We start from the raw sequence: 25,815 nt of genomic DNA, 5'->3' as shown, positions 1-25,815 counted from the left end.
AGATTCTGTGTCTCCCTCTCTCTCTGCCCCTTCCCCACTCATGCTCTGTGTCTCTCTCTTTCTCAAAAATAAATAAACATTTTAAAGAATTTTTTTAAAAAAACTATTAAAAAAAAACAATGAAGAAAAAGTGGTCTTTGGATTTAAAGACATTCATACAAAATTTGGAACTCAATGCACACAGAACACTATTTTCACTATTTTACGTTGACTCTATTAGACCTTTTTCTAAGCACAAATGAAACAAAAACTGAGTTATCTGAATTAGCTACATAAATGTTAGAACATTAACTAAAACATTTAAGTGTTCTAGAAAAAATCTTATTACAACTGAAATCAAGATACCGATATCTGAATGTAACAAAACTATTTGTGGCCCTGTTAACTGATGACTTTTTCCCAACACTATTTAAGGAAAGCAGACCGGGACAAGAACCCAACTTAAGATTTCTTAAGTTACAAGTACATGAACCTATGAACAGCACACCCAAGTTGTTATATTTATCTGCTTGTAGAGACAGATGGATATATTTGAAACATTTTTATAACAGACAACAAATCCTTAAATTAACCCCCTGAGTCCATGCCTAAACTTGTAAGTGCAGAAATTCTCAAAACTGAAGTTAGATTCATAATACTCAGACCAAATACTTTTTAAAATATTAAATTTAAAAACAAGTAAGAGCCATGAAACTTCTGAAAAAGGGGGTAGGGTGGGGAGAACTAGCCCTATCAGATGTAAAACAAATCACAAAATATGAGAATTAAAATGTGAGATAAGTACATGGATAAATAGATAAATGGGTAAGAGCAAAAAAATCCAGAAAGAAACCAAACTACATATGAGAATTTAGCACATGACTGAGGTTGCATTTCCTTTTTTTAAGTTTTTTTATTTTGAGAGAGAGAAAGCATGAGCAGGGGGAGGGGCAGAGAGAGAGGGAGAGAGAAAGAATCCCAAGGAAGCTCCACACTCTACCAGCGCAGAACCCAATGTGGGGCTCAAACCCTTGAACCGTGAGATCATGACCTGAGCTAAAATCAAGAGCCGGACACTTAACCAACTAAGCCACCCAAGCGCCCCATGAGGTGGCATTTCAAATCAGTAAGGAAAAGATTGGTTATTCAATAAACTGTATTAGGTCTATAAGCTATCGTAAAAAAACATAAATTTGAATCCATATTCATACTTTATATCAACACTAACATAAATGTGAAAAAGAAACCATAAAAAAAATCAAAGCCTAATAACTCATTTACATAAAAAACAATGGCTTCTTTATGGAAAAAGATAAGCACAATGTCAAAAGACAAATGACAAACTGGAAAAGAAAAAAATATACATGTATTTTATATATTTATATATAAATAACATATATGTGTGTATACACACACACACACATCCTACAGAATTCAATTAATAAAAAAGACCAAGAACCCAAGAAAAATGGGCAAAAGATTTAAACAGATATTTCACATAATAGTAATGTAAATGGCTCAGAAGCATGAGGAAAACTACTCAAACTCACTCCATAAAACAACACTTAACATTCCATTTGTCACCTTTCAACCAATTGATGGTATGAGTGTGAACAAGTACAACCACTATGGAAGACAAGTTTATATTATATGTGAAAATTGCACAAACGCAAGAACTTCTGAAACACTTCCAAGAATATGCATATATATATTTCTGCACATGTAAAATTACATATATCCAAGGTTACTATTCATTGCAGCATTTTTTTTATAATAAAAGATTAGAAACAAGCTAAAAGCCTATCAATAGGAAGTTAAATTATGGTAGAGGGGAAGTGTGTGGGGAATGGGTTAAATAGGTGATGGGGACTAATAATGAGCTGTGATGAGCACCAGGTGTTGTATAGAAGTGTTGAATCACTATATTGTACACCTGAAACTAATGTTACACTGCATGTTAATTATGGTAAATAGAAGCAAGGAAATACTATACAGCTCTAAAAAACAATGAAGATGCTTTTATGTAAAGATCCCTAAAATATATTATTTAAAAAGGTATAGAATCATGTTTATTAATTGTGAGCTACAATCAATGTAAAATGAGGAAGTGAGTATTTATATTTTCTTATATATACATATAATAACTCTGGAAGGAAATACAAGAATCTAATAACAGCCGAAGCCATTAAGAAAGAAAATCAAGTAGCTGAGTGATAGGGAAGGGCTGGGGGAATTTTTTTTGATATAGCAATTTTAATTTTTAAGTCATGTGACATCATTTTTTTAATTAAATACAATTTAGATTTAAAATCATTTCTTACAAATCTTGGTGGAGGAACAGCCAGGTTCAAGCTACTCAGTGAAACCTCCAATCCATTCTGGGCACATGCCACAAGACGCAAAGCAACAAAGAATTCCTGAGAAAGAAAAGTATGAAGTTAAATGCATTATTTACCCATCCATCTATCTACACACTTACAATCTGAAAATATAAAACAATTCACAATTACTCCAAGAGTGTTATGTAATGACAAATATAATAGCACGTTTGCCTGAAAACACTTGCTTTAAAATTAAGAAGAGATCTTTGTACAAAGATGTTCCTGACACAATAAATAGCAAAAAGTGTTCATATAAATGGGAAAATACTTAAGTAAACCGTGATATACAGAGCTGAAATTATACAAAATTAATAAACATGCTTCAAAGAATATTTAATGATGTTAAAAACGATTTTTATCATTTAAGTCAGAAAAAAAAAACAGTCTGAAAAAAAGCCTAGAAGAAAATAACAATTGTATGTTATCAAAAGTCACCTCTGGATTTAAGATGATAAACTGTGAAACTAGACCAATTGTTCAAGTAACTCAACCACTGCTATTCCAGGAAAGCTACAGAGAATAAAGCACTACCATGCAGCAACTAAGACAATTATATTAACTGCTTGACTTCAAAATATTTATAAATATCTCCCAACAGTCCTTGGATTTTTGGCATTTGAAGCCTCAGTCCAAAATTTAATAAGTAAATGCAGAGATGCTGAAGCAACTGGTTTTCAGCTGTTCTGAGTTAAAGTCAGGTCTGGGACTAGACATAACAAAAGCCTTTACTCCAGTTATAATTACTTGCAACTTTGTACAGATGCTGATACAATCAACCCTTCACCTCTTCTCTCAAACCTCCTATTCTCACCTATACATTTCTTACCCAATTCCTAACTTATTCTTAGAAACTTGCAGGTTGTCTGCTTTATATAATACCTTGCCTTTACTCACAAATTTCTTGAAAAGATCTCCCCTTCCTTTTGCATTCACTCCATAAGCTTTTATGCAATCTGACTTCAACTCCCACCATTAGCTAGAGAAACTACTGCCTATGTCACAAATAACCTAGGTACCAAATACAATAGCCTCAAAACAAAACAAAACAAAACAAAACACAAAACCCCCCACCTCATCCTGCTTGTCCTTTTGGCAGTCTGGACAGTAAGAATAACTCCCAGAAATTTCCCTCCATCAACACAGCTTCATAAAGCTCTCCTAGTTTTCCCCTGACCTTTCAAGCCTCTTCTCTTAGAGTCAATGCCTCCTCCAACTTTTAAATGCTGGTATTCTAAGTATTCTAGTATCAATTCTCTCTCCTTCTCATTCTATGAGAGATTCAATTACTCTTAGGTAATCAGGTCCATCCCATAGTATGGATGGGCTCTAAAGTGAACTAGTCCTGCATTAAATTCTAGTTCTGATACTTCAAGTTGTGAGGTCATGGGCAAGTTAAATAAAATTTTTCTGTAAAAGGAAGGACTAATACCTATCTTGCAATGTCTTATAAGGAACAAAATAAAAGCCATACTATAGGAAGAAAGCACCTACTGTCATTTTGAGCACACAGAAACTCAATAAATATTGGTTTCTTTCCTTTTTTTCATGTTAATTCGAAAATCTATTTTGGGGTGCCTGGGTGGCTCGGTTACGCAACCAACTTCAGCTCAGGTCGTGATCTCAGGGTTTGTGAGTTCCAGCCCTGTATCAGGCTCTGGGCTGACAGCCTGGAGCCTCCTATGGATTCTGTCTCCCTCTCTCTCTGCCCCTCCCCACTCACACTCTGTCTCTGTCTTTCAAAAACTAAATGTTAAAAAAAAGAAATTTTTTTTAAATCAATTTTAAATCAATTTTTTAAATCAATAAATCTCCAATGCAAATATCAAAGTTTAACTGAAGACCCACAAATCCAGCCAACTAGATATAACAAATTCAACTCATACTCAAATTCCAAAGTCCAGGAATATCAGTGAAGAATTTATTATACTGTAAACTCATGAAGACAGGGACCAGATATGTCATGTTCACCTCTGTATTTCCAAAGCCTGGCTCAAAACAGGTACTCAGCAAATATTTGCCTACTGAGTATACATCACCCTAGGTGCCCCTATATGAAGTTAGTTTTCCTATGTCTCCAATGTACCAACTGGCCCTTCTGCCCAGGGGCTCCATTGGAGACTACAATCTAGTTCTGAAATCTTAATGAAGAGACTGGATATTCTGACCCTCTCATCTAAATTCCTCATCTCTTTTCTGAGTTTGATGCTGCTTCAACTATCCCATAGAGGTAATTAACTTGAGTAACAGTGCTCAGCCAATGTTTCAGCATGCAGCAAACTTTGTATTCAATCCTGTAGAACTCTGAAATCCATTCACAACAAGCTAAATTTCAAAATACACTGATGGTGTCCAATACCCATTAATCAATTTCATGTATTTCTTGTCTAGGGTTTACTTAAGGCCTGTAAACCACTTTTTGGGTTACATGCCAGAAGTAAGACCTAGACCAGAATAGTCACAAGTAAGTATACACTTTACAAGTAAGAAATTAAATATGTTGAAATCCTAACCTCCAAAGATAATGGTATTAGGAAGTAGGGCCTTTGAGAAGTGCTTAAGGCATCAGGGTGGGGCCCTCATGAATGGGATTAGTGCTATATATAAGAGGGTCCAGAGAGATCCCTAGCCCCTTCTGTCACATAAGGATACAACAAGAAGTCTGCAACCAGGAAGACAGACCTTACCCAACCATGGTGGCAGCCTGATCTTGTACTTCCAGCCTCCAGAACTCTGAGCAGCAAATTTCTGCTGTTTATAAGCCATCCAGTCTGTGGTATCATGTTAAAGAAGTCCAAACAGACTAAGACATTCCAGAAGAAGAATGTCACCAAATTAACACTAACGTTTGGGAATTAGTTACTTTAATGTCTACTGAATTGGAAATATTTTCATTGTTATAACACTTGCCCTTGTAAAACCCTAATGTTGGTTTAAAAAAAAAAATCCTAGCTGAAAATTAGAAAAAAATCCTGTTTAGTTTTTATTTTGAAGCACTCAAAAATTTTTTCATATGAATTTCTGAATCTTACTTGTTTGTTCAGAATTCCTTTGCCATTTGTGTCAGCTAAATCCCAAATCTGAAATTCAGAAAAAAAAAAAAAAAAAAAATCAATCTATTTTAAACAAAAATCATCTTAAAGATAAATTTACAACTTCATGCTGTTTGGTCATCAGATTTAAGAATCACAGAAATAAAAGTGGAAAGAAACCTTAAAGGTCATTTAGCTCAACTCTACACAAAGATACGAAGGCCCAGTGAGATACTTACTGAAGAACATTCAGGGGATCAGGGAAAGAACTGAAATCCAGGTTCTAACCTCCAAATCCAATGACTTTTTCATTAACCCAGGTTCTAACTCCAAATCTGATGCTCCTTCTACTAGAACATACTACCTTTATTTTAGATCCATATTAAGATGATATTCTTCCTTATGGGCAAGTTGAAATAGTTCATGTTTATTTGTGAATAATTAAATTATTAAAAATAGTTATTTTTTAGGGCTTTGAATACTTAACAATATCATGTATAAGGATACACCAGGAGATCTAGCCAGGAGAGGACTTTCCATCTCTTTGTGCTCTTTTCTAAGCCTCTCATCACCAACTCTATTTACTACATATTAAACACAGTTAGAAACAGTTATAATAGAGGAAGTAGGGATAGAGCCAACTCTCTGAGTGGGTGGCAAGGTTCCCAGTCTGTACTGTTTCTCCCCACAATACCCAAATGTACTATTACTTCCTCATTTCATCCTACTAAAAAGTAATTGGTTTTCTAAATATCTGAAAAACACCTTACTTTTCAAAAGGGTAAATCACTGCACCACAAATTCCCTGCGTTGCATTACTGTAACTGCTTCAATGATTCAATTCTAACTTCTAAGCTTCTCAATGGTATCTAAATTTGCATCCAATTTATTTATACTACTAAATAGTCATTATAATTTAGTTAAAATGAACAAATACTACCTTTCCAAGTATCAAATCTGGAAGCCCTGATCTTTTCAGGAAAACAGCAGCATCAGAAGCCAATACCCTTCCAGTATTGCCTGTATCAACCTGAAAAGATACAAACCATAAGCTGATGACAACCACAAAGACAAAATTATCATTATTTACCTGCCTTTGTCCCTGGGACTTGGGAACTGTTTTTTTCAAAAAGGGAACAGGAATCCTTTGACTAACAAAAGCCAAGAAATACATGGAGAGCCACATGAGTAGAATCGACACATCTCGATAGCACTGGCAATTTACAGAAAGGTTTTTATTGTTCCTGTTATACAAATGAGAAAACTGAAGCTCAGAGGAAGCACAGCAAAATTAGTGGAGTCATAACATTAACATATAACTTCTGACTCCAAGTCTTCTATAGTTACCATTTAAATTCTAATAAATAGGGAGGAAAGGGCAGCATTTCCTTGAGAGGTCTTTTGACAAATGGGAATAGCTGTATATGTTATCTATTTTTTCAAACATCTTTAAATCACTAACTTCTGCTTTCATACTTACTCTTAGAAACTGCAACACTTAAAAAAAAAATCAAAGCAGTATCAGCTCTAAGACCAGCAGTGATTCCATAACAAACTTAAAGAAATATTTTAAAAATTATTAAGTTCCTAAAGCACATTAAGGAAAACACGTCATTTTAATTGATGGGGACTTTCCTTTTAAACAGAATAATGTCAAGAACAGAAAAAAAGTTCAAAAAAATGACTCTCATTTCTGTTAAGATTTCCTAAAGTAAAATTCTGTTTGTAAAAACAAAAAGTAAATGTTTAAAAAGTCATGGGAAAGGTAACATGATACAAGGATATTTGTGAGCTGTTTTTCCAGTTTAGTTAAAAGATTATGTTTGTTGTAAACACATACAAAACATTCCAGACAGGCCAATCCTAGCAAAAGGCAAAAAAGAAATCCTTTCTTTCAAGTGCTGGAACACGGGATAAACAAGGCACTCAGCAAAAAAGAAAGAATTGCCCAATCCAAATTTGGGTTAACAAGGAAGTATAAAAAGGGTTGAGAAACCTGCTTCTAAAATTCTCCAGAACTCCTTCTTCTTTGCCTACTCCCTAACCAGGGTTGGGGGTGGTGGAAGGAAACATCTATCCCCAGCATGGCCTAAATAGAGAGGCTGTCAGAGGAAACACTGACCAAACTCTTATGAAATATTTATGTATCATATTCCAATTTTACTATCTTCCATTCATTTGGTTACTATAATAAATTAAACACAGCCATTCAGTCTCTGTCATCTACAGAAGTTTATGTTGTATTCTGATGCTTACCCAAAGGCTCTGCCATAAGCTACAGGCTAGAATCTTTGTCTTCACCAAAGACAAAGACAGTCTCAGGGCCTCATAGAAAAAAACTATCCCACATACTCTGAATTATTAACACTTCAAAATATAGACTTTGGGATAAAGACTTCTGAGCTGACATCATTTAGACTAATTCTCAGAATGTACTGCTGGATGGACTAAGTCATAATTTTGCAGGACCATGCAGTCCAGAAGTAGATATATTTCATGAAAATAGACTCCTGACCTAAGATGCAGGGAAAGAAGAATTAATTACACATGACTGAATAAACTGTTGACAAATATTTAATTATGGTTAATTTGGGAAACTTGGTATTATTTTTAATATTCTATTTTCTAATGATATGTGGAAATCAATCAGTAAATCAATTGCACAAAATAAGGCCTATTTGAGAATAATTCTCTTTTATTCAGAAAGAATAATCCACTATCATGGAATAAGGACAGACTTTATGTAGAGCCAAAGTCTAGAAAGCCCTCCCAAGAAAACTGGCCTGCAACCTGGTTTATAAGGCCCCAGTCTCAGAGGTAAAGCAAGGTCACTTAGCAGGCTAGGAGCCTTAGCAGATAGGGGAAACCTTAAGATGAGATAAATTCAGGGGTGCCTGGGTGGCTCAGTCAGTTAAGCATCTGACTCTTGGTTTCGGCTCAAGTCATGATCTCACGGTTTGTGAGTTTGAGCCTCGCATTGGGCTCCACTCTGATAGCATGGAGTCTGGTTGGGATTCTCTTTCTCCTGCTCTGTCTGTCCCTCCCCTACTTGCTCTCTCTCTCTCAAAATAAATAAACTTAAAAAAAAAAGATGAGATAAATTCATTCAAATTCATATTTACTATAGATGAAATATGAGGGGAAGAATTTCTAGGGTTTGGATCCTAGTCTCAAGATAGAGGAGAAATAGCAAAGGCTTTAAAAACTACAATCCAAAATTTCAAGCAGAAATTAATTCTCCAGGCTCAGAAGATGTTCAATAGTGAATGTATGGCTGCATATTTGCAAGTCACACCCAAGGAGACTTAGAATGAATGGTTAATCAACTTGTTGTAATTATGTAAATAGGTCAAATTGTAGCCTTTTCTGATCATAATCAGGTGAGGAGATTGTTAGGAAAAGTGATCTAATATTGGAAATGGGCAAATGAGATTGTCTATACCCTCAAGAGGTTATCCAGTGTATGTACCCCTGATTTACTTTCTATTTACTAGCCTCTTTTACACTATGCAGGAATAGAAGTTAAATTATAGAAAACCGATAGCAATGCAATGATTCCTTTCCATAACAATAAATGAATTTTGTATTGTGGAGAATATAAATCTCTACAGTTCATATTCTCGTTTTTATATCTTACTGGTTCTCCCAGTAATTGAGGTAAATAAAATCCTTGACATATGTTCGTTTTATATTTGTATGAGAGTCATAGTTTTAACTTTGTGAAAATTAAAGTTAAGTGAATCTTAAAAACAACATAAAAGTCATTTCTATTTGGCTTATAATTAATTTGTATATTTATATCTGGATGAATATGTCTAATGTTTTATGGATTTTATAATATATAGCTAACGTTATATGTTATATGGATAGAATGATATTTGAGATAGGTAAGTTAATTATCTCTTTTGTTCATTTTTCTGATAGCTTCTCAAAATCATTAAGCACTCAAAGCAGAAGGCTAAAGCACAAGAAATTGAAAACAAGACATGTCAAATGTGTTCTTGTTGGCTGGTAATCTGCAAACATACAATCAATAACTGAACTTACCTTTTATGTTCAATCTAGAAAAACAAAGAAACAGAAATCTTACCTGTCTGTAGTACTTTTCATACACAGGATTCCCACTTGATAACTAAAATAAATAAATAAATAATAAATAAATAAATAAATGTTATTCAATAATTTATACTATTATATTTGCATTCATTTAACAGATATTTGAGACATAAAATGAATAAGATTAAAATATCCTTCATTTCAAAAAGTTTGTTTTAGTTTCTCTTGGCGGGGAGGGAAAATGAATAAAGGCAGCCCTATAGATTACTAAGAATCAAGTAGAGTCAAGTAGAAAGGTGCCTGGGTGGTTCAGTCAGTTAAGCATCTGAGTTTGGCTCTGGCCATGATCTCACAGTTTGTGGGCTCTATGCTTACAGTGAGAAGCCTGCTTGGGAATCTCTCTCTCTCCCTCTCTCTACCCCCTCCCAAAACAAATAAACTTCAAAAAGAAAAAAAAAAAAAAAAAGGAATCAAGTAGACAAGAAAATAAAACAATTTTAAAATTATTTTTGACATAAAAACTCCTTTTTCTCATGCAAAATTTTACCCAGAAACCCAAAATATAACAAATTAGGGGTGAAATACTTTGGTTAAAGACAGTTGAAAGGCTCAAACCTTTGGCATTCGCCCTCCACTCAAGTGTCCAAGGTCCCTATGAATACAACTCAAGTACCACTTCAATAAAACAATCAAATGAATACAGAAACAGATATACAAAAAGATGATGTTTACATCATCAGACCTGAAATGCTTGTAGGCAAGGAGTGCTGTTCGATTCATACCACAGTTCAAAGGGTTCCCTGGTCTGCTGATGAACAGATTTCCTATTCTCATTTCAAAGGCAGCTTAGGAGTATCAGTGTCTGAAGGCTCAAGTTCACCTGTACATGATTGGGTAAGAGTGTTCTGGAACCAGGAAGGGAATCCAAGAAGGCTTCATGGAAGTGACATCAGTGCAGGAATTTGAAGAATGGGGGGGGGAAGGTGAGAAGGTGATTCTACACAGAGGTAAGGGCATACAATCAACAGAAAGCTCAGTTACATTTGAAAAGAACAGTAAGGAGTTCTGAATGGTGACAGGAATTGGAAGTAAGATTTTGAAGTTTTGTAGAAGATAACTTAAGAAAGGATTCATATGCCATGGTAAAAGTAAAGAAAATGAGAATGGAAAAAGGGAACAGATTCAAGAGTTATTAACATAGCATTAGGTCCAGGTGATAATTTGTGAAGAGGGGAAAATAGGATGGAAAGTAGAAGGCTACTTAGGAAATAATTTTAATGAGCCCAGCAGAGGGGCGCCTGGGTGGCGCAGTCGTTAAGCGTCCGACTTCAGCCAGGTCACGATCTCGCGGTCCGAGAGTTCGAGCCCCGCGTCAGGCTCTGGGCTGATGGCTTGGAGCCTGTTTCCGATTCTGTGTCTCCCTCTCTCTCTGCCCCTCCCTCGTTCATGCTCTGTCTCTCTCTGTCCCAAAAATAAATAAAAAACGTTGAAAAAAAAAAATTAAAAAAAAAAAAAAATGAGCCCAGCAGAGGACCTGAACACTAGAAATGGCAGAAAAGAAGAATATGGTCTGAATAAACATTTGTAAGATAGATTTTCAGGACTTATTAAGTAGATGAGGGGGCAAGAGAAGTCTAGCTAGAAATACGAAAATAAACACACAAAAAAATCTTCAAGCATCAAGGTTGGGGCTATAGCCTTAATGGGTATGAAAATTGGATTAAGAAATCAACATTCACTGAATGCCTACTTTGAGAACACATTATGCTAATAATCCTTGTGAGCCACATAGTATCATTCCAGTTTGCAAATAAGGAAATCTAGTGTGAGCCACATAGTATCATTCAAGTTTGCACGTGAGGAAACCTAGTATGAAGGTTAATTGTATGTGTCAATTTGGCTAGGCTAGTCCAGTTGTTTGGTCAAACACTCTTCTAGATGTTACTGTAAAGGTATTTTTTAATGTGATTAATATTTATATCAGTACACTTTGAGTATAGTAATGTGGGTGGGCCTCATCCAATCAGTTGAAGGTCTTAAGAAAAAAGACCGAAGCCTCCTGAAGAAGAAGGTATTGTCTCCAGAAAGCCATTAGATTCAGCAGCAACATCAACTCTCCCCTGCTGGCCTGCCCTACAGATTTAGGACTTGCCAGCATCCACAACTGCATAAGCCAATTCCATAAAATTAGTCAATCATTCAGTGTATGTGAATGTGTGTGTGTCTATCCTGTTGGTCCTGTTTCTCTGGAGAACCCTAATATACCTAGTCTCAGAAAGATTATTTGTCCAAGCTTTTATTTACTTTTTTTAAGTAGGCCTCACATGCCCAATGTGGAGTCCAAGGTGGGGCTTGAACTCACCACCCTGAGATCAAGACCTGAGCTGAGATCAAGAGTGGGATACTGGGGTGCCTGGGTGGCTTAGTTTGTTAAGCGTCCACTTCGGCTTAGGTCATGATCTCACAACTCATGAGTTCGAGCCCTGTGTAGGGCTCTGTGCTGACAGCTTGGAGCCTGGAGCCTAATTCAGATTCTGTGTCTCCCTCTCTCTGTGCCCCTCCCCTGCTTGTGCTCTCTCTCTCTCAAAAATAAACATTAAAAAAAAAAAAAAAGAGAGAGAGAGAGTTGGACGCTTAACCAACTGAGCAATCCAGGCGCCCCAACTTGTCCAAGGTTTTAAACGGCAGAGCCCAGACTTAAACACAGGTCTATCTCACTCGAAGCTCCATGCTTTTTCACAGTATCATGCTCCTTTCCATATGTCCTGGTTTGCTCAGGACAGTCTTGATTTACAATCTGTTGTCCCAGCATCCCATCCAGTTTACCATTTGTCTCAGATTTTGCATTTTCTTAAATGAACTATTATTATTAGTGGCAGTATTAAAATAAAACAAGATGAGGGGCACCTGGGTGGCTCAGTCAGTTAAGCCTCCAACTTCAGCTCAGGTTATGATGTTGCAGTTTGTGAGTTTGAGCCCCGCATCAGGCTCCATGCTCACAGTGCAAAGACTGGTTGGGATTCTCTCTCTCTCCCTCACTCTCTGTCCCTCCCCGACTCGTGCTATCTCTGTTTCTGTCAAAATAAATAAACTTAAAAAAAAATAAAAACAAACAAAAAAATAAACGAAGATGGATTTAGTACACCTCTACTGTATACATCTAACTTCTGGCCAAGCTATCAACTAACTAGTAGAGGGTAAGTGCTTTATCCACTTCTTCAAATGATGAAATCTGTAAGAGGACTAGTGATAATTCCATCTTTCTTTTCCCAATTCTTCGCAGATACAGTATCACTACCATCTTCTTTTCAAGAAACAGCATGCAGAAGACTCACTGAAAAGTATCCTCAGACACAAGCAACCTTAGAGGTTGCTAACTCCTTACACCCTTGTGGGATAGTGGTAGTATTTGACACTGGTACTCCTGATGGCTATTTGGTATGCCAGTCACTGCAGTGACACGTACAAAGACCTGCAACATGCCCCAGGCCACCCACCAGCTGGCTAAGTCAGTGGGAAAGTACAGGCTATGGACAAATGAAGTATATGCAAGGAGTCAACAATAGTCTGAATTTTATTATTTACTGTATGGTATATAACTCTAGAACTACTTATTTTGTTGTTTGGCAATTGTTTTTTATTATCCAAGAAGCCCTTTCAGAAACAATGAACTAAAAAGAAGAAATTCTATGTTTTTTTTTTTTTAATTTTTTTTTTCAACGTTTTTTATTTAGTTTTGGGACAGAGAGAGACAGAGCATGAACGGGGGAGGGGCAGAGAGAGAGGGAGACACAGAATCGGAAACAGGCTCCAGGCTCCGAGCCATCAGCCCAGAGCCTGACGCGGGGCTCGAACTCACGGACCGCGAGATCGTGACCTGGCTGAAGTCGGACGCTTAACCGACTGCGCCACCCAGGCGCCCCAGAAATTCTATGTTTAATACAAAATTAAATACTCAGTTTTCATTTCTCTGAAAAATGGATAGATAGGTAATTTGCATAAAATTTTTGAAGCTACTGCTATTTATCATGGAGCTCTAGTGACATCACTGTTAATGAGTTAGCTACAACTGTCCAAATTTACAAGTGTTTTCATGTATCCACAGTTAAAATTTTAAGGATAAAAATGGTATTAGACACAAAAAAACAAAAAAAACTTATGTACACTCTCCTTGCAACCTGTCATCTGATTTTAAAGACTGGAATCATTGGAAAACTGACTTCATAAATGCAACCTAAGTGTCTCAGTACTGAATCTTTTTGAAAACAAGTCCTCTAGAAATTGGTTGTACATTGCTCAAAATCAATTGAGAATCTTTAATCAAAAGTTGAAGTTCAATGAATAAAGTTCCAAAAACACTTCAGCTTTTGAAGCTTTTAGCAAATACCAATTATTATAAACCAAATCTGCCAAGACACTGAAACATACTCCTCAAAAACAAGGCAAGAACCAAACAAATTAAATGATGAGGGTTCAAAGAGTATGTAAGATTTAATTCTGAAATTCTATAATTATACTTTGTAATGAATTATAGGAGTTCCATCAAAAGATTCCTGCTATTTTTAACTGGATACATTTATAGTCTGTACTGGAATAAAATGAAATTATAGAAAGCCTACAATTTTGCACTAAATTTAGTGAAACATAAAATAATCATAAAGAGGGACAACTTCTATGACAAGATTTGTCTTATAAAAATATTTGTCAAAGAGAGTACCTTAATAGAGGCCTGTAACACCTCCTGTAAAAATATTGGGGCTAACAAATTCATAATTTTCAATAAGAAAAAAATGAGAATTAAGAATATACTTCATTTAGTAATTTTTTTCCCTGAACTAACCAGGTACATCACAACAAATAGAGTACATTAGCAATTAATATTACTGGTTACAGAGAATAAACTGTGAAGATTAACTACAGCAGACAATTTTATGAATAAATTTAAACTAGTTAAACTGCACTGGAAAATAATTACATTCTTCAGAAAGTATTAGTGACACAATATTAGAGACACTTACGGCTAAAAAATGATTTAAAAAATACCAAAAAAAAATTCTATTTGTGTTTTTTAATATTCTGACAATGTAAAACCTTAATTTTGTTATAACAAAGAACAAATGTACTTTAGTACATTTTGTTTTTGAAAATTGTCTCTGACTAGAACTCCTTTACTAATCTACCAATGTAATGAAATCATTTTGATGGCCAAAAAAAAATTAAGTATTTCAAAAAACTTACAGAATTCTAAATATTTATAAATGTCCCTTTCATTCTCAAAAATGTCCAGGTTGAATGAAAAATGGTATACTCACCCTACTTACAAGAGTAAAAAGTAAAAAGACAAGAGTAAAAATACTTTTCCAGAGGAAGCAAATGAAATACATTCCATCAATAATGAAGAGTTAATTTTTAAAGATAGTTCAGTTGAATTTTTAGTACCCAGAAAAAAAAATCTCATATACAGAAATTCTGAGCTCCAAACTATACCTTATTAATCATCATGTTACAGACATCACATTGGTTACTACATAAACACATCTGAGAAGGCATTAGCTCACTAAAGTGTTCTAAAGTACACCCTGTGCTGATTAGTATACTAATACGATACAGCTAAATGAGAATGGAAAAAGCCATCCAAATTGCCAATTCATTCATCAAGCAAGAAGACCAATGAGCATTTTTGTTATGTCTCAGTAAAAAAAAAATTTTTGTTGAAATATGATCATCTAGATCAAAAAGAATTCACACATACACAACACACACAATGAATGCAGACAGAAAAAAATTTGAAAGGCAGAGCTAAAATGGTAATAGTGATGGGACGCCTGGGTGGCTCAGTCTCCGACTTCAGCTCAGGCCAATGTTCTCACGGTCCGTGAGTTCGAGCCCCGCGTCGGGCTCTGTGCTGATGGCTCAGAGCCTGGAGCCTGCTTCAATTTCTGTGTCTCCCTCCCTCTCTGACCCTCCCCCGTTCATGCTCTGTCTCTGTCTCAAAAATAAATAAACATTAAAAAATAAATTAAAAAATTAAAAAAATGGTAATAGTCATTATCTCTGAAAAATGCGATCATAAATTATTTTTACATTCATCTTTGTACTACTATGTATTCTCTGAAAACATTTTTTATAATAAGCACATCCTACTTTTATAAGTAAAACAAAAAAGCCATTTTCAATTTGAGGAAAAACATAAAACTCCAAAATTCTGAAATCAGTATTCAAAATTGCATATGGGGGGTGCCTGGGTGGCTCAGGTGGTTTGAGCATCTGACTCTTGATTTGGGCTGAGGTCATGATCCCAGGGTCATGGGACTGAACCCCACACATGGGACTGAACCGTGCTGAGCATGGAGCCTATTTGAGATTCTCTCCCTGTATCCCCCTCCCCCACTCATGCTTTCTCTCTCTAAAATTAAAAAAAAAATGCATATGAATTTTTAGCATCTAAATTAATTTCTAAAGGAAAACTTTTAAACTACAGTTGTCAAGACAAAAATCTGATCTTTTAAAATGCTAACATTATTTAAAAGCAATTATTTATTAATTAGCTATATAATAAACTCTTATCAGTTGCCACAAAGTAAAATATTCATAAATGTAAGAATTCCTTCTCAAGAGTCAGTAGCTATTTATTACTACTCTGAAAAAATGTTAAGTGCTTATAATAGATGTTAGAAAGTAAATACAGTTTTGTAAAAAAATACTCAAGTTTTGGTATCAGATGGGCCTAGATTCAAAGTCCATTCCATTACTTTTTAGATGATCTTGAACAATTTACTTCACCTTTTTAAAAAGCCTGTCTCCTTATCTATAAAGTGCTATAATGTCTATTTTTCATCGGTCTTATATGAATTAAATTAATTGAAATAAAAAGAGATGATTACTTGTTTCCTAATATCCTTTCTTCTCTTCTTTCTTTAGTAACAGCATCCCTAAGCTTTTTTTTTTCAATATATGAAATTTATTGTTAAATTGGTTTCCATACAATACCCAGTGCTCATCCCAAAAGGTGTCCTCCTCAATACCCATCACCCACTCACCCCTCCCTCCCACCCCCCATCAACCCTCAGTTTGTTCTCAGTTTTTAAGAGTCTCTTATGCTTTGGCTCTCTCTCCCACTCTAACCTCTTTTGTTTTTTTTTTTTTTCTCCTTCCCCTCCCCCATGGGTTTCTGTTAAGTTTCTCAGGATCCACATAAGAGTGAACACATATGGTATCTGTCTTTCTCTGTATGGCTTATTTCACTTAGCATCACACTCTCCAGTTCCATCCACGTTGCTAGAAAGGGCCATATTTCATTCTTTCTCATTGCCACGTAGTACTCCATTGTGTATATAAACCACAATTTCTTTATCCATTCATCATTTGATGGACATTTAGGCTCTTTCCATAATTTGGCTATTGTTGAGAGTGTTGCTATACACATTGGGGTACAAGTGCCCCTATGCATCAGCACTCCTGTATCCCTTGGGTAAATTCCTAGCAGTGCTATTGCAGGGTCATAGGGTAGGTCTATTTTTAATTTTTTGAGGAACCTCCACTCTGTTTTCCAGAGTGGCTACACCAATTTGCATTCCCACCAACAGTGCAAGAGGGTTCCCGTTTCACCACATCCTCTCCAGCATCTATAGTCTCACAGCATCCCTAAGCTTTACCTGGACATATGGACACCTAGCGAAAGCTACATTTCCCAGCCTCTCTTACAATCCCAATTCTCCCAATGGAATGAGGATGTAAATAATGTGTCCAACTCCAGGTTATATACCTACAGGGGAGGAGAATGCTTTCTACCTCCTAGTCCTTCTTCTAGCTGGCCAGAATGAAGATATGGTAGCAGAACATGGAACAGCGGTCCAGACTGAGATGGAAAACATGGCTGAGAATAAAAGAATGATAAGAGAAAAAGGGCGTAGATCCCTGACACTATCATGAAGATGCCGTATCAGCCCTATACCATTTACTCTACCTGGACAGTTACTTGAGGAAGATAAACTCTCTTGTTTAAGCACTATGATTTTGGCTTGAACCAACACCCTTAACTAATGCAACAAAGAAAAAAAAAAGATCTATTTTTATTAAGAAAAAAATCATTTAAAGTATAGTAAACTTTAGTAAGAAAAAAATTATTACAAAAGTATAGCATACTATACTATCCTAAGGCAGGTTGCATTATAATTCTCAATCATTTATTCTCCTCTTATAAAAGTATTAACATCCCTGCCTGCTGCCGTGTGACTTGTAGTGCCTCCCTATGGCAAGAACAGCCCTACTGCTGGCTTGGCCATTTGACTTACTTTGGCCAGTGAAATAGGAGAAACTTCCAGTTCCAAGTTAGAAGCCTTAAGAACTATTGTGTGTTTTCACCAACTCTTGCTCTTTTCTCTCTACCAAGAGAACCGTATGTCACAAATAGGGGGTGCTCTTTCACTCTGGATCCTAAAATGAAAAAGGATCGTAGTATAGAACCATAGATGATTACTAGGAGAACCTATAACATGAGCAATAATTAAACTTTTGCCATTGTAAGCTACTGATGTTTTTGGTTATTTCTTACTCAAAATAATTTTGCAAAAGTTAACATATAGATAATCTAACACCAAAGTATACCAGGTAGTAAAAGAAGAAGGAAGAAGGAAGAAGGAAGAAGGAGGAGGAGGAGGAGGAGGAGGAGGAGGAGGAGGAGGAGGAGGAGGAGGAGGACCTGATTACTAGGGAAATCCATAGGTTAGTAAATAAATGTCAAGAATTGCTTCATATGGAATTTTTAGTTTCATCTCTGGGGGGTTATATGGGAGGTAGATGCTACATCATAGGACTTTTGAGAGACTGATTCTATAATACACAAAATGAACTGAAACTTTAAATAGTGTTAGGCTTATTATAAATGATTATAGTACAATGTGGGGAAAAAGGTAAAAACAGAGAAAGGATCTCTAAAACATAATTTTTATCTTTTTTCCATTAATCACAAGGTCATACAATAAAGAATAACCAGTGAATAAATTAATAAAATGAAGAGGGGAATGGGTATGAACATAAAGGAGTAACATAAAAACCTTTGTGATGGAACAGTTCTTTATCTTAATTACTTACTGTTAGCTACATGAATCCACACATGATAAAACTGCATATGCATAGTCCATCAACTGATGAATGGATAAAGAAATCGTGGTTTATATACACAATGGAATACTACGTGGCAATGAGAAAGAATGAAATATGGCCTTTTGTAGCAACGTGGATGGAACTGGAGAGTGTTATGCTAAGTGAAAGACAGATGCCATATGTTTTCACTCTTATGTGGATCCTGAGAAACTTAACAGAAGACCATGGGGGAAAGGAAGGAAAAAAAAAAAAAACGGTTAGAGAGGGAGGGAGCCAAAACATAAGAGACTCTTACAAACTGAGAACAAACTGAGCGTTGATGGGGAGTGGGAGGGAGGGGTGGGTGGGTGATGGGTATTGAGGAGGGCACCTGTTGGAATGAGCACTGGGTGTTGTATGGAAACCAATTTGACAATAAATTTCATATTTAAAAAAAAACTGCATATACATAGAACTACATACATACAAACATGCACAAAAATATCTATAAAACCAGGGCACCTGGGTGGCTCAGTCAGTAAAGCGTCCAACTTGGGCTCAGGTCATGATCTCGTGGTTTATGGGTTCAAGCCGCACATCAGGCTCTGTGCTGACAGCTCAAAGCCTGGAACCTGCTTCAGATTCTGTATCTCCCCCTCTCTCACCCCCTCCCATGCTCATGTTCTGTCTCTGTCTCTCAATAATAAACGTTAATTTTTTTTAAAATAATAAAAAAAAACTATATAACCAATGACATTTAATAAGGCCTGTGAATTGTGCCACAGTCAATTTCCTAGTTTTGCTATTGTACCATAGTTATATGAAGTATGACAATTAGGGACAACTGGGTAAAGGGTATATGGGACCTCTCTGTAGTACTTTTTTGCAATTTCCCATGATAAGGTGGTGTTGAAGACCACTGTGAAATAGAGAGGTGAAAATCCAGACAGAGAGCCTGTCTGTAAAGGCAAACAGATACAAAAATCTGGATAACAAAAAGGAGACAATGGAATAGTTTTTATTTTTCCAGAAAAACCACCCAAAATCTTTTTTGTTTTGCTCTCTCTAAAAATTTAAGAAAATGAGTAACAACTCATTACTAGTAGACATAAAAAGTAAGTGTTATATAATGCCACAATTTTCTGGGTAATTTGCCATACAAGTATTTTTAACATATTAACACACAAAAATTCAGCTACTTAGAATATAGCCATCTAATACTTCATTTTCAAGAGAACGGAGGAACCAGAAGGGGGAACTAGCCCTAACATTCTTTTAACTATTCCATCACAATCACAACAACCAACTTCTTTAATGTTGGAACAGCAACTCCAAAGGCCAAAGTAACAAATGAATACAACCAGAAGAGCCTATGCATTTATACACATTTATTTACTCAGTATGAATGGCTTTCAAGTTTGGAGACTAAAACCTTCTGACAGACTTGTAATGTCTAAAACAGACTTGTATATTTCACAATACAAAGGAAAACAGGATAAAGACAAGAATGAAAAAATAAAAGGTGTGATCAACAGCAATCCAAACTGACAAAGGAAACAGTAATCTGAAGCTGTCTGAAGAGTCCAGAGAACGTCAATAAAAATGAAACTTTAGAAAGGAAAACAACCCTGAAACTGAGTAGAGGTGGAGAAAAGCAAGTCATGTGAGCAGTCCTCACCTTTAAAGCCAGTGAGAAGGTGCTCAAAGAGACACAAGCAGCCATCTGAGCAGTTCCCTTAGAGAATCCACAGTATCAACCCTCTGCTCTGTGAGTCACAACTCATTTAATAATTTAACAAACATGTACTGGATGCCTTCTAGGGATACAGCAATAGGTTTATATGTCTGGGGTTACAAAAATCATACATGGCTCCTGCCCTCAAAACAGCTTACACTATAATAAAAGTTTCAGTGTTCCATTCTGCAAATGTGCTAACATCTCATGTTAGTCCCATAACAAACCATTATAAATTGGTAACATAACAGTAGTACTATAAGACTAGTATTGCAAAGAAAACTTTGAAAACCTAGACCTAAGAATATATTTGCTTTGGAGATGATCAGAACCAAAAGGTACTTTAAGTAGAGAAAAGGATTTCAAAAGATGACATACCTGTATGCTACTGAAAAACAATGGGTGTAAACAGACCGTAGCAGCAACTCAGACCAATAATGAACTAGTTTTATTAAATCCAGTTCAATCTGACCAAAAATCTAAGTGGCAGAGTGACAATGAATAGAAAGAGTAGCTTTGGTCTCTCACCAGAAGATAGTTAAGTCCTACACATGCCAGTATAGTTACCCCAAAATAAAGAGAAGTCACTGGGAGAAGCATTATCTTTAAGAGAAATAATATATGAATTTATAAACATTCAAATAAGGAAGAAATGAAACAAAATAACTATCTCCTGCATTTGTATACACTTTACCTTTTTTTTTTTTTTTTTTTTTTTTTACCAAGAACATTCACAACCTCACCTCAGGCCCTTTTTCTACACTAACCCAGATGATCACATCAAGTCCCACGATATCAATACCACACTTATATTGATGACTATCAAATGGGTATCTTTAGTTCAAACCCCTTCTCTGAACTCCAAATTTACATAAACCATCTACTTTACATCGCCACTTGGGTATCTCCCAAACATCTGAAAGACTTGTATTTTTTTTTTTCTCCAAAAACCCATTCCTATCCCCGGCACAAACCATCTAGATGCACAAGCCAAATACCTGAGTCTACCTGTCCCTCACTGTCTGTTTTCAATCCATCAGCAAGTCCTATCAACTCTAATTCCAAGATATACATTGAACTCATCCAACTCTCTCACATCTCAGTCCATATCTTGTCTTTACTACTACTACTACAAACTTTTTTTTAAAGTTTATTTATTTTTGAGAGAGAGAGCGGGGGAGCATCAGAGAGAGAGGGGGACAGAGGATCCGAAGCAGGCTCCACAATGACAGCAGAGAGCCCAATGCGGGGCTCAATCACGAACAGTGAGATCATGACATGACCCAAAGTTGGACACTCAACCGACTGAGCCACCCAGGCACCCCTGTAACAAACTTTTATCCACCCTCTCAGCCTTTATTCTTGCCTCTCCATACAGAGTATACAGTGGTCATATAAAAATATAAATCAGGACATAATGTTACCCTGTTTAAACCCCCCAATGGCTTCTTATTTGACAAAAAAATAAAATCCAAACTTTTTGCCATGGCTTGGAATTGCTGCCAGTCTCTGCTCACCTCTCCAGCCTAATTTAGGGCCACTAACTTCACTCTGATATTTCAATTCTTCTAAAAGTACAAATTCTGTCTTAATTCACAGCTTTTGCATGCATCATTCTCTCTTCCTGAAAAGCATAGTTGGTATCTTCATTTACTTAGCTTAAATGTTACCCACTCTAAGATATTGTTGGATCATCATAAAGTAGGTCCTCTTCTCTTTTATTTTCTTCCTTAGCTTTGCTTCTTTCCTTCAGAGACCTTAGTACAACTTGTTTTAATTTTGTCTGTGGTTTTTTTTTTGTGTGGGTGGCCCTCACTATAAGATGAGCTCCATGACAGCAGAAGCCCATGCCTATCTTGTTCATCATATCCCCAATACCTAGCATGGTACCTACTTACAGAAGCACTGAATAAATATTAGTTGAATGAATGATTATTAATGAAATTCCTTCTTGCAGTAAATTCCCAAATACTGCTGGGAGTATAAATTCATTTATTCAAAATTTATTGACAACCTACTACTTACTAAAGACTGAGCTAGGCACAGTGATACACAGTCCCTTCTCTCAGAGAGTTTACTGTCTACAGTAGAGAAAGAAAAGGGTAAACAAGACATTTTTTCCTCAACCTCTTCTGAGAATGTTCCCTTCACCACCTGACATGAAATAATACTTGGTCCTTTCCTAAAGAAAAAGCTAGACACATCTTTTCTCTGAATGTTACTTTCAACCCTCTCTTTTAAATGAAACTCAACCTCTCACCTCCCTCTCAAATGGTCCATTTTTTATAACTGTCCTACCTCAGGGTCCAGAAATGGGATTAAAATGCTCTTTGATCATTTCTGCAGCTTGTCCACATTATACTACTCAACTTTTTGTTTCAAAAACAAAACAAAATAGAGGCACCTGGGTGGCTCAGTTAAGCATATGACTTCAACTCTGCTCATGATATCACAGTCCGTGCGTGGGTTTGAACCTCACGTCGAGCTCTGTGCTGACAGCTCAGAGCCTGGAGCCTGGTTTGGATTCTGTGTCTCCCTCTCTCTGCCCCTCCCCCACTGGTGCTCGCTCTCTCTCTCTCTCTCTCTCAAAAATCAATAAAACATTTAAAAAATACATTAAAAACAGGAGCACCTGGGTGGCTCAGTAAGTTAAAAACCCACTTCGGCTCAGGTCATGATCTTGCGATTTGTGGGTTCGAGCCCTGTGTCAGGCTCTGTGTTGACAGCTCAGAACCTGGAGCCTGGAGCCTGCTTCGGATTCTGTGTCTCCCTCTCTCTCTCTGCCCCTCCACCTCTCACACTCTGTCTCTCTCTCTCTCTCTCAAAAATAAAAATGTACATTAAAAAACTTAAAAAAATAACTTAAAAACAAAATAAAGCTCTACTTTTTTTTCTATTTTATTTTATGTTTTTAAGTTTTTACTTAAATTCTAGTTAGTTAAAAAGCTCTACTCTTTTGAACCTCTTACCTTTCAACAAAATTACTCTCTCCTCTTCCTTAACACTGGTATCTTTTAACCTGGTCTCTCTACCCCACGTAAGGCTTTGGTACCTGACTCATTGTCTTCCTCTTTACTCTAAACCTCATCAATGGATTATTTCACCATTGACTTAACCCATCCAACAACCTGGCTTCTTACTTCCCAGACCTCTTAACTCCAATGGTCTCTCCAAAACACAGTTATACATATATGTTATGGCCCAGTCACTCTCTTACTCCCATGGTAATAGCCTTCCCAGCCTTTCTACCTTTACCTGCACACACTTTTCCTCCTAAATCATTACTTTGAGTACCTTGTTCTCCAAACATAACCTCTTCTTTCAAGTTATCATCTTTTGCCTCTATAACACGGACCCTTTCACTTGGACTCTAAACCATCAGACCCCTTCTTTGTTGTACTTTCCTCCTCATTCAGTTTAGATATGGTGTATCATTTTGATAATATTCTTGCTAATATCTTGAATTCTCTTGCTCCTCTTGTCTTTTGGTCACACCAACATAGCAAAATCCCAAACCTGATGAATTCAACTACCCCCTTTTCTTTGAGGTTGCAGCTGAGAAAGTCACTCAACAGGACAGACTGGAATTCACGATAACTACATTGGTTTTCTAGAGCTGCCATAAAAAAGTACCACAAACTGAGTGGCTAAGGACAACATTAATTTACTGACCATCTGGAAGCCAGAAGTCCAAAATCAAGGTGTTGGCAGTGCCAATCTCCCTCTGAAGGCACTAGGAAAGGACCTGTTCCAGGTCCCTAATTTTGGTAGTTTTGTGGCTTATGGCAACATAACTCCAATCTTCTTATGGCATTCTTCCTGTGTGTATGCCTGTGCCCAAATTTCTGCTTTTGATGAAGACATCAGTTATATTGGATTAGTTGCCCACCCTACTCCAGTATGACCTCATCTCAACTAATTACATCTATAATGACTCTAATTCCAGGTAAAGTCACATTCTAGGACTTGAACCTATGAATTTGAGGGAGGAGAGACACAATTCAACACATAACAACCAGTAATCTCAATTCTTTCTGACAAACCTACTCTTCAACCCATTCTCTACAGCAACTATTTTGGGAACAAATGTGAACTTTAGTCAATCCAATCAGACAAAATCTCAGTTCTTTCATGGGAACTATCATAGAAGAGATTCTCTCTTCCACTACACTAGGAGTTACAAAGACCACATGCCTGCAGGTTTACAAACATCTTAGTGCTACCATGGGAAAACCTGTCTGAGACTGGAGCCAAGATATGAAGGAAAAACTGAAGAGTGACATCACTGAGACCCTAACACATCTGAAGACAGCTCTACTCCCAGGCCTATCAACTACATAAACTAACATATTCCCTTTCCATTTAAGAACTGGCGTTTCCTATCACTTGCGTAAAAGGGTTCTGATGTAAGAACAGATAAAACTGGCTAATAAAGTAAACTTTATATACTTCTTGACTGGTTTTCAGAATAACACAGATTGAAGAATAAAACGTTATTCTTTACTATTTCAATTATTTTCATACTATAGACCTAACATTTTTAAAAAATCCACACAGGGGTGCTTGGGTGGCTCAGTCAGTTAAGTGTCAGACTCCTGATTGCAGCTCAGGTCATGATCTTACAGGTTTGTGAGTTCAAGCCCCCAATTCACACTGACAGTGCAGAGTCCACTTGGGATTCTCCCTCTCTCCCTCTCTCTCTGCCCCTCCCCCACTCAGGTTCCCTCTTTCAAAAATGATAAAATAAACTTTAAAAAATCCATATAACCTTACTTCATTTGTCTCAAGTATAATTTGGAATAAACACCATTTCTTAAATAAGCTTCTTAAAGTAAACTAAGAAAACATGCATGCTCACATGTTTATTAGTTGTTTATTTCAAAAACAGCAAAGAACTTGTTAAAAAGAATTTTCAGCTTGGAGGGAAGATGGCGGCGTAGGAGGACGCTGGGCTCACCGCGCGTCCTGCTGATCACTTAGATTCCACCTACACCTGCCTAAATAACCCAGAAAAATGCCAGAGGATTAGCAGAACGGAGTCTCCGGAGCCAAGTCCAGACGAGAGGCCCACGGAAGAGGGTAGGAAGGGCGGCGAGGCGGTGCGCGCTCCACGGACTGGCGGGAGGGAGCCGGGACGGAGGGGTGGCTCGCCGGCCAAGCAGAGCCCCCGAGTCTGGCAGGCAAAAGCGGAGGGGCCTGACGGACTGTGTTCCGACAGCAAGCGCGACTTAGCGTCTGAGAGGTCATAAGTTAACAGCTCTGCTAAGAAAGCGGAAAGGCTGGAGGACAAAGGGAAGGAGAGCTGCTGAGCCCCCGGATGACAGAGCTCAGTTTGGTGGGGAACAAAGGCGCTCGCCAGCGCCATCTCCCCCGCCCATCCCCCAGCCAAAATCCCAAAGAGAACCAGTTCCTGCCAGGGAACTTGCTCGCTCCGAACACCCAACTCTGTGCTTCTGCGGAGCCAAACCTCCGGCAGCGGATCTGACTCCCTCCCACTGCCACAGGGCCCCTCCTGAAGTGGATCACCTAAGGAGAAGCACCAAAAGCCTGG

At 37.0% G+C, this 25,815-nt stretch overlaps 1 protein-coding gene and 1 long non-coding RNA gene across 4 annotated transcripts in view; one reads left to right on the top strand and one right to left on the bottom strand.

The window, feature by feature from the left end:
* The window catches only part of EPS15 (epidermal growth factor receptor pathway substrate 15), a 155,022-nt gene that overhangs the window by 104,506 nt on the left and 24,701 nt on the right, over window positions 1-25,815 (bottom strand). For all 3 annotated transcript variants that reach the window (XM_019449315.2, XM_053895452.1, XM_019449314.2), the window contains exons 2-5: window positions 9,480-9,521; window positions 6,330-6,419; window positions 5,390-5,437; window positions 2,301-2,396 (exon numbers count right to left, since the gene is read on the bottom strand). In XM_019449315.2, the coding sequence (XP_019304860.1) occupies window positions 2,301-2,396; window positions 5,390-5,437; window positions 6,330-6,419; window positions 9,480-9,521 (276 nt within the window). The remainder of the gene's footprint in view (window positions 1-2,300; window positions 2,397-5,389; window positions 5,438-6,329; window positions 6,420-9,479; window positions 9,522-25,815) is intronic.
* LOC128775028 (uncharacterized) lies at window positions 19,845-24,712 on the top strand. Its single transcript, XR_008419603.1, has 2 exons — window positions 19,845-20,297; window positions 23,813-24,712. It is a non-coding gene; the product is annotated as an uncharacterized LOC128775028 (long non-coding RNA).

The sequence above is a fragment of the Panthera pardus genome, unplaced genomic scaffold, assembly GCF_024362965.1.
Source record: "Panthera pardus isolate Hobbes unplaced genomic scaffold, ASM2436296v1 HiC_scaffold_11, whole genome shotgun sequence".
Classification (NCBI taxonomy): Eukaryota; Metazoa; Chordata; class Mammalia; order Carnivora; family Felidae; genus Panthera; species Panthera pardus.
This window is presented reverse-complemented; position numbering and strand designations above follow the sequence as displayed.